The sequence below is a fragment of the Anopheles darlingi genome, chromosome 2, assembly GCF_943734745.1.
Source record: "Anopheles darlingi chromosome 2, idAnoDarlMG_H_01, whole genome shotgun sequence".
In the NCBI taxonomy this organism is placed as follows: domain Eukaryota; kingdom Metazoa; phylum Arthropoda; class Insecta; order Diptera; family Culicidae; genus Anopheles; species Anopheles darlingi.
Genome location: NC_064874.1, coordinates 23,564,403 through 23,574,402, shown reverse-complemented (window position 1 = coordinate 23,574,402; position 10,000 = coordinate 23,564,403). Strand labels below are relative to the sequence as shown.

General features: G+C 46.0%; 1 protein-coding gene across 11 annotated transcripts in view; it reads right to left on the bottom strand.

Moving 5' to 3' along the window:
* LOC125950181 (protein groucho) overlaps positions 1–10,000 on the bottom strand; it is a 178,093-nt gene that overhangs the window by 60,340 nt on the left and 107,753 nt on the right. For all 11 annotated transcript variants that reach the window (XM_049677911.1, XM_049677915.1, XM_049677920.1 and 8 more), the window contains one exon: positions 490–553. In XM_049677911.1, the coding sequence (XP_049533868.1) occupies positions 490–553 (64 nt within the window). The remainder of the gene's footprint in view (positions 1–489; positions 554–10,000) is intronic.

Below are 10,000 nucleotides of genomic sequence, written 5' to 3'. Positions count from 1 at the left end.
AAGGAAACGCTCTCCAGCGATGATAACGTTGCAATTTATCCGCTTAGCAGCACAGCAGGTGAGATACGTGGAATGGAAAGTATGTCTGGCCAGACAAACAGACATCGACACGGAATGACGCAAAGGAAGGGACACAAGAGCTCAAGAGATGTTTACCACGATGCAGATTTATGCTCATCGTCGTCGTTTCGCTGACGGCGAAGGACAATCGCCAACGAATCGATCATCAGTAAGTTATTGAACGGGTTAGTATTTATAAGGTTACTACGATTTATTGAAAATCGCATTCAAGTACGTCATAAATGAATCGTTAAAATTTACAAAAAACCAGGCGCCTCCATTGACGGATGAGTATATCATTTTTAACATCAAACTGCGTAATGAACAAACTACTTTCTCCCGTAATGAGAAAGCAGAAACCTTTCGCTTCATTATAAAGTTTATAGAAAACATTTTTTTTCTATGGTATATTAATGCTGAGGTACTTACCATCACATAATGTCTCTGCATTTCTGTTTTTTCGCTCGCCAGTTTATCACACTCGAGTTTCAGTCTAGAGAAGGGAAGAAAAAAAGAAAGAAAGGAAAACGATATTATTAACTGTAAAACTGCGAATGAATCTAAAATAACAAGTAGTTGAGAGCGAGAGTGCACTGAGTTGCTGCTGCCTGTATTCTACTCTTGTATGTGTCCAATCGTTCATTCATGATACTGACCAGGAATATCAAGAACCACCGGTCGATGTACACCACTTGAAACATGCATTACTTGAGCTAACACGATAGCACTGGAACTAGGAACAGCATCCTCATGCTGATGCTTGCTGTTCGATAGTGCGCCGATGTAACAGATTTTGCCGAACGTTAGCTTCCGTAACAGGGATGCAAAAGCATGCTTTTGTTTCCCCGTGTCTTTTGCCTAATCGAATGGCAAACAGACGCAAAACCCTTCTTCCGTCCCACCAGGTTCGACCAGATGGTAAATGAAGAGGAGTCTACTTTCAGAGCAATTAAAACGGTTCGACGAATCGATGTTTACTCGTCCTGTGGTGTGTGTGTGTGTGGAGAGAACGTACCCGATAAGTTGATGCTTTACAGGTACAAGAAGCTAGTTGCTGGAATAAACGTAACAAGCGCTCCTCATCGAGTAGTTTTTTTTGTCTATTTTAGGACGCCGAGTGCATTTTAAGCTACAAAACAGACGAAGAGATTCCTGCAAATTCTGCAAAACACAAAAGTGGGATCTGAAACAGGGAAAGCTACCATGTTTCGTGGGGAAAAAAAGTCAAACAAAGCACTAGACTTCATCACATTCAACGAAACATAGTCCGAATGGAGCGCACTTCATCCAGGAGCATCTGGTGGAGTGGGCGAGGGGGTTGGTTTGATGGCATAAAACATTCATCCATCTCTCCGACTCGTGCATCCCACCGTTGCATGATCGAGGTGCTAGTGGTGGTGGTGGTGGTGGTGGTGAGAACTGCAAACATAGTTAGTCGGTGTGATGCTTGTGCCATGATTCCGGTTCAAAGGACACGAATCACCGAAGCCATGGCCACGCTCGGAATGGCTTGGCATCAGCAGCACAGGGGTGTACCGTAGACCGTCGGATCAAACCAAAAACTCCCGCCCCCTTGGGTGGGGTGGAGCTCATCCCCATATTTTTTTTGGTTTTGCCAAACATCCCTTCGGTTCATGCTTTGCGATCTAGCAGCAGCAGCAGCAGCAGCAGCAGCAGCAGCGGTTAGCAACGGATTCCGGGTACACAAGTACACTGTTCCTGGGAGCTCTATTTAGTACCCAGTGGCCAGTGATCCTGTCCTTCTCTTGTTGTTGTTATTGCTTTGTTTTCGTTCCCTTTAACTTCATTTGTTTTATCTTGTTGGTCCCCTGTTCTTCTTTTTTCTTCATTTTGATAAATCACCCCCGTGACCAGACCAACACCGAGAGAAAGTCTAGAGCACAACGACAATCTGAGGTTTGTGAGCGTAAAAGCGATGAATTGTTGTACCTTTTCCTACGACACTCGCACCGGTAGTCGCCAGTTGGATGAAGGATGTTGTAGAGAAGCGAACGGAAAAAAGGCAAAACATGCCCGAAGTGGCACATTCTCATCCGTTTCCGTTCTACATTTCTCTGCCACACCTCCAGCGCTCAGTTGCTTATATGGTTGTGTGATGTTAGAAACACAGGCACAGAAGAGCCTTGAGCTACCTTGTGTCTCGTTTATTCATTTTTTTTTTTGTTTTAAACTCGGCCCCCCAACTCTTGTCGGCCTGTTGCCGACTTGCCTTCTGCTCTGGCTAGGAAATGAAAATGTAGATAGACACCATCGTGCCACCACAAGCACCACCGCAGACAGGCCCCGAGGGGCCTCGGGACGTGCTGCTGCTGCTGCTGCTGCTACCATTCACTCAGGAAGCGATATTCGCGAGGAAGAGAACGAAATTCGCTGCCGCCGCCGTCGCCGGACGAACGTATGAAATCTGTTGAATATTTAATTTAACACATTTTTGCAAATATTTGTTTGATGATGGAAATTGGGCGGATAAGGGGAGGAGGTGTGTAACGGTTCGTTGTGCTTTACTTTTTCCATTTTCCATTCGTTTTTTTCTTTCATTTGCCTAAGGAGGGAGTGGTAAAATCGGTTTTATTTTTCTTTCGCTCGTCCTGAGCCCCACGTTCTTTCGTTCGTTCATTCGTGGCAGAGTTTCATGATTGAGTTTGGTGGCCGCTTAGGACTTATGTTGGATATAGTTTAACGATGGTAGGAGAAAGTGAGTTGATAAGGTTGGTACGTACATTGTGGCTGAATGGTTTCACCATAAAAATGCGGTAAAGACTTTGTAGATGTTCGTCTTGAATTTCCAAGAAGATTGTTTAGATCGCAAAAATGGTTTAATAAACTGTTAGATACAAAGGTAAAGTTATGTTTACTGCGAATAGGGGATTCATGTCAGTTTAACACAAAAACTTAACAAGAATAAAAACAATATCTTGTGTTGTCTCTGACCAAAACAATATCTACAATCAATTAAAATTTCTCTAACTAAAACCAAAAGAATCTGTCAAGCCAGACAACAGAACAGACAAACGAACTTCAAGAAGCGAAAACAACGAAAAATAGAGGAAAACAAATGCTAACAAGTTACGAAGAAAACTGGGCAGGAAACTGAGCGGTTTTTTCTGTGTTTTCCTGTATTTACTTGCGTTCTTTCGCAAAACAGGGATCGCAAAAGCGGACAGGGAAACCGTTTCTCGTCTGTCGCTGCATTTCACTTCATTATATTGTGAAAAACGGTTTACCTTCTCCTCGTTCCCGGATCGCAAAACGGGCGACTCCGGGCGGGGGATGATGATGCTGGAAAATAAGCTACAATGTGAAACGTAATACTCGCTGGGTTGGGGCTCACAGTCAGTATCCTTGCATCGCTTGGAGGAGAATGGAAGGCTGGAAGTTGCAGACGCAACGCATAAAAATATAAAGAAAACGGTTGCCCGGAAGAAGAGAGGAATTCACAAGACAAAAACATGTTGAAAGAAAATTTTCACGGAACACCCAACCAACCAACCAGCAACAGCAACGCCGCGTTGTGGCAGGGAGGGAGCGCAGCCTTCGGGAGTTGAGTTACAAAATATTTAACGATAAGAAAAAGAAAGAGGGAGAGAGACGACGACGACGACGACGAAGACAAAACAAAGCCCTAAGAGGGGGGAGGGATCGTTGTGGTTGGAGCGCTGGAGTGAAGCGAATTAGGGACACAGACGGTGTTGTAAAAGCTCGGTGGAAACCCGGGCCGGTTTTCCCGAGAAATACACACAAGGTCGCCGCCTCTGTTGGTCTCGAGCGGAACTGAAATCAAATTAAACGAACAGAACACACCGTTTGGTGGCGCAGGGAGTGTGCGAGAGCATCGTTCCGCTTCCTTTTCCCCTCTCTCTTTCTCTCTCTCCCTTGCTTGACGCTTAGTAATTTCCACTTGTTATTGGATCCGTTAGGAAAATTTTCACCATCCCACACCACACCACTGCACACAGAAAAGGTGCCGCAGATAGCCGAGACGAGAACAAATAAAATACGATAATAGAAAGTATGCTTGACTTCCGACTAGCAAAGTGTCTGGCAGTGGCAGTAGAGCACCGTACCACGAGGCAGACGAGGTGTAGAAAGGATAATAAATCAACCATCTTTCTTCGAAATCGGTGATTGAGGTGCATGGAACAGGACAATCTCTGCACATACTGTGATTATAAACGATAAATAAAAAAATGGGTAACCATGGAGATGTAAAATTTCAAGTACGTTCCTCTACCCTCACATTGTCTATCCCTTGAAAAAGATTTCATCCCAGGTGTTTCCTTTGATAACCGATCTGGTACCCAATTAAAAAAACTCTCTAATGGAAATTGTTTCCAGTATCATCCTCATCATCATCATTCATGATGGATTTGTGATCCTTCGCAAAGCATTAGCAACGGTAAAGCAAAAAAAGGGGGAAAAGGGCGAAACAAAATATTTGTTTTTTCCTTCTTCATCTTCTTCTCCATTCCTTCAAGCTAAAAGGAAACAAAAATAAATCCAACAATTCCGCGAGCGCAAGCGGCTCAATGATGGGAGAGGGTACAAAATATTGGTCCTCGTTTTTTTTTTACTCTCTTGTTGCGTTAAGCTTTAAATTCCCGTTCTTATAAACATTCAATCCAGCGGGAACAGGGGTCGCCGCCTGGAACTTTACCCAACACAGCTGAATGGACCTGGGGTGCTCCGAGGCGATGGTAAAGGATCATGCAACACGAATGAATATTAATCGACCGTGTATTCTCTCGCTTGAACTCGGACACGTCCATGGCGACTGTGACCGTGAGCTGGCGTGAGGCTCTGGGTAACCCCTGCCCGGTATATTCGGTGGCAAGTGATTTAATTTGTATCCATTAGCAAGCGAGCGAAAGCGAAATGATGATTCGCAATACTTTTTAAACCCCCTCCTTGCAATGGAAATCCTTTTTTTCTTTTCCTTCCAGCGAGATGGAGGGAGAATCGAGAATTTAACAAAAAAAAATTGGACGAGACGATATTGAGCATTCTAGATAACCTTTTCTTCCACTAAACATCGATGTGAGAGGTTACTTAAGATAATGTTTAGGTTCCTTTTTCTTTACGCGTTTCGTTTTACTTTCCGTTTTTTATAAACTCTTCAATTATAAACAGCTTCCGGAAGGGTAGAGAGAGACAGCAATCTGTCCTCCAAGCTCCAAGACGCAAATTGATATCACGATACCGATTTTCCCCTTTCACTGATGAAACGGTTGTTGTTGCTGCTTACTGATGAATATTCATTAGAAAGAAGAAAAAAAAATCCCCGCAGTGCCGCAGTAATGCTTCAACCTATTTCAGATAATGCACCCTGAAGCGTCCGGGTGCTTCGTGGAATGGGAATCTGTTTATCATTAGCCGGTTCCCTCTTTTAAGGCGCCAGGATGAATCTTCTTTTATTAATCGATTCGCATTTACATGTCAATGTTGTTATCCCCTGTTTCTATTCCTATGCTTCATTTTGTGGATACGGAGAGCAGTTTATACAGATTTAACTACCACTCAAGGGGCCATATTCTTCTAGCTTGGTTTCATATCATTTTGAAACAATCTATAGCACCGATAAACTGTTTCAAGAATGCTGCAATCATTGTACTATTTGTCGAAAAACAAAACAGAAATTACTGTAGTAATAAGATCTACATTTTCAACCCATAATCAGAATCATAAAAACACTTCATAAAACAAACCAATTGATTTGTTTTCATGTGTCGCTTAACGGTCTAGTTCTTCCGGCGAATCGAACCCTCTTTCGCAACTTCGAATTGGGTTCAATATTGCTTTACCACTACACACAGTATCCTCTTCCCTCTAACACAATTTCAGGCGCCATCTCTACATGGACGCAAGCGAAGATTGGATCGAAAACACGCTCTCGCGGCACATTCTACCACCCCAATCATCAGCCCGTTATGGTTTGCCACCCTTTATCGGTCGAACTATATAACACGATCAACATCCCACTTCCACTTCCACTTCCACTTCCACGCCGAGTCGATTGAAAACAGTTGCGTCCCGTGGCGCCATTCATGCCCCTTCATGCTGTGGCCACACATTTTCTTTGGGGTCATCTCGCCACTCCAGGGGGTCAAAGCTATGCGCCGTACGCTCTGTATGTGTGTCGTTGTGTGTTGATGATGCGGCTATTGCTTGCTCACCAGAGCAAAAGTTCAGTTTTTAACAAACAATAAGGAGACGTTCTGAACTGTATGTTTTAGCAATAAGAATGCATGTAACAGTGATACAAGAGAACAGCTGGCTATCAGTAATGAGCGTAAAATTGCAGAAAGATTAGTTCTGACCGACCAACGATCAGGACAATCATGATAAAATGATTGAAACTATGTATCCATTACCATGTTTCTCAAACACTGTAACTGGCGTCAAAGTAAACTCCAAACACCCTTAAATGGCTAGCATCCGTGGCGAAGGCATAGTAGTGACCACAGCCTTCGGTCACTCGCCTCCCTGTACCCCTTATCTGGACCGGCCAACCATAATCCGGAGAATCAACAAAACGAATCACTCACTCCGACACTCACTAACTAGCGACAGATGATCAAGATATCCACAAACGCCCAGTCCAGTGGTCCAGTCCAGGGCCCTGGAAAATTAGAACCGGCCACTACATACGACAGAAAGAGACCATGTGTGTGTGTGCACGTGCAAAAAAAAGCGAAGAAGAAAAGTCAATGAAACTCGAAACCTTTCCCCCAGAAATCGAGCCGCCAAGATGACCGAGAGTTATCTTCAGCGGCCAGGGCCACGACCACGACAGCCACTCTCGTTGGTATCAGAATTAGCTGCCTCACGAAACCGAAAACCCCGAAAACTGTGAACGTGTAGAGCATGGAAGAAGCAACCGGGGACCGAGAAAATGGGGTAGCAAATTGATGAGCCCCGAGCCGAGGGGACACACACACACACGAATGCAGACACAATAATAACAATAATATTTGATTCCTGCCAGCAGTCCACGGGGAAAGAGGGGACGAAGGGAATCTCCTTTTGGCTTTCAAATTTTTTGCCCAACCCAAGAATAGGTGAATGGTGTGTATGCGGAAGCGCAAAACCGAAAAACGCGTGCGTGCGACAGGACCGCAGGAGGGACGCAGGAGGTCTCCTTTTACACGTGAAGGCAGGAATAAAGGCCCTCGGAGAAACGGGTAACGGGGAAAAACTGTGAACAAAGCAAATCGACACTTATGCGAAGCGAAACGAGAAGCAGAAGCGAATCAGGCAAAAAACGGGGGGACGCCGCTCCAGGGGAGATAAGGGAGGGAACACAACACAATCAACCTCGTAAACACACACGCGCAACACACACGGCATTTTCCGAAGGGAACGCGCTGTTCGCCCTACTGACATCGATAGGGGATGACGGGAAATAGGGCACCACCGGTCCTGGACTGCCGAGCGCCGAGGGTAGAAATCACATACGCGAATTAATAGGGGTCGATTGGTTGGTCGGTCGTTCGGTCGGTCGGTCGGTCGATCGTACGGTGAGTATTGAGAGTGAGGCAGATGTGCCAAGGGAGGTAGCAAGAGACAGAAAGGCAGAGAGAACCGGAGACCCATATCACGCACGATGGTATTCATCGATTCCTTTTGACACACACACACACACACACACGGACAGAGAGGCAGGGGTATGCGGGCACGGTGGCAACAAAAGTGCCCATAATGACGACGCACACACACACACACAGGAAATGGTAACAAACGGAAGCAATAATGCCAAAAATCGGTCGCTCGGTGGTGAGTGCGAGGCGGCAAAAGGCAATGACAGGACCGAGAGAGAGAGAGAGAGAGGGGGCGAGAGACAGGGACGGGAGAAACGAAACGAAAAGAAAGAAAATTGCCTCACGGTCCTTCCCGGCCTTCCCGAGAGGAGCAGCTGGAGGAAGGAACGAGAAGCTAACCATTTTAGCGCCACCGTCACGTCACGAACGGAACGTTCACCCTCCTCTGCGCCCAGCATTGAGGCGCGCGCGCACACGCACATGTCCGTGTGTGTGTGTCTGTGTGTGTGTGTTCATGTGTTGTGAAACGTGGAAACAGGGGTTGATGACAGGGGCTCTTGTTCGCTTTCGCCCTTTCCTTGCTTCCTTCCTTCACGCACACCTTTAGTGGTGGTGCTGGTGGGCAGATTGAAGGGTGTAATTGAAATATAAATAGAAAAATCCGATGCCCGGCGGCTATGGGGGACACCCGAGAGGCGGAAGGACACGAAAAACAGAGAGAGAGGGAAAGAGAAAGAGATACCACGATAACAGTAGCATAATGCTTTAAGTAGCCTCCGTGAGCCCGTAGGGCCTGTAGGGCCTGAAACCTGAAGTTCGAAATAAGGCTCGACGACGACCACGACGACGACACGCAAAACGATTGACCAAACACACACACACGCACACGCACATGAGGACATGGAGAACCACTAAGGACTCGTCGGGGACAAGCGGGGATCGCAGATCGCAGTCACGCGCACCAGGCTTCAGTTGGTTAACAACAGAAAGTGTATACACAATTAGGAGATTAAGGGTTGGTTATTTAATTCGTCCTTGTTGCTTATCGACCGCCTCGCGTGCGCACAACACCCTTCTCCCTTCGCCTGGTACACACACACACGCGCACGAGGGCATTCGATATACCCCCTACTACTGATTACCGATAACGTTCATTATCGGTCGGACCCAAATTGCTCCCGCTTATTGTGGTTTCGGAGTGGCGAAAGGGGTTCCAGATACGGGGTTCCTTTCGTCAATTAATGGTCCGCGTTTTTATGAAGGTTTCGCTGTCCATTGAGTCATCGTGGTTATTCATTTCACTGCTTATTGGATGGTGGATACTGCTCTAATTGAAAAACAATTCGATATTTCTTAAACAATTTCTGCAGAAACCAAAGCAGAATTCAATGGCAGATAAACAATAACAAGGATTTCTGCGCAAAGCAACGTCTACTTTGATTGTACCGAAAGTACTGTCAGAATCGAGCTGCTATTCCAAAACATAGCTGTTCTAACACTTCATCTACACGGGCGCGAGAAAGCTGAAAATGAGATGAGAATGAAAAAGTTGAGAATGTCAAATCCCATACAAATGGAAATGTAAAGATACAAGTAGGCTGTCACAAATGTATGGGATTTGACATTCTCGCCTTTTTCATTCTCATCTCATTTTCAGCTTTCTCGCGCCCGTGTAGAGATTCGGTAAAAAATACAATTCTCCAACACTGATCCAAGAGCTCTATGATGCTCTTGGTGTAGAACCAGAAGAACCAGACAGTAATGGGACCACGACGATTAACCGCGTGCACAAATGACAAGCAGCAGCAGCAGCATCGTTGACAGCAACATGAACAGCGCCGGGCGCACTCGCTCTCACATGCCAGCATCCGACCAAGCATAAAAGCATAACGCGACACGGCACAGCACACACACACACGCCGGTCCCGGCAGCTGTTCCAAGTTGAGATGCTATCGAAAAAGGGAAAAACAGCGATCCGAAGGGTGCCCGCCACGTCCGGTAACCATCATCATGCAACATTAAAGCTGCTCGCGCTCGAATCCTTGTTCCCTGTTTTATCGTTCCGGTATCGCCTCGCAGCGTCGCGTGGTCCCTGAATCCCTTCCTACTGCTGCGTCGCTTGCCACCTCATTATAAACATCATCCAGCGGTACCCGCGTTTAGGTCACATTGATGCTGCTCTCTATTAACAAAACCGAATGCTGCTCGCGCTCGAGCACTCGACAGCAATTCGATTCCCTTTTTCGCTGGGCACACCATTACGCCAAGGACCAGGGCCAGAAGCTCGACGTAATAATTTGTTTTGTGCATAATTTAGATCCTACAAATTCCGGTTTTAGGTGTTGTGTCCGCGGGCGTGTGTGTTGGTTTCTACTGCGTTTTT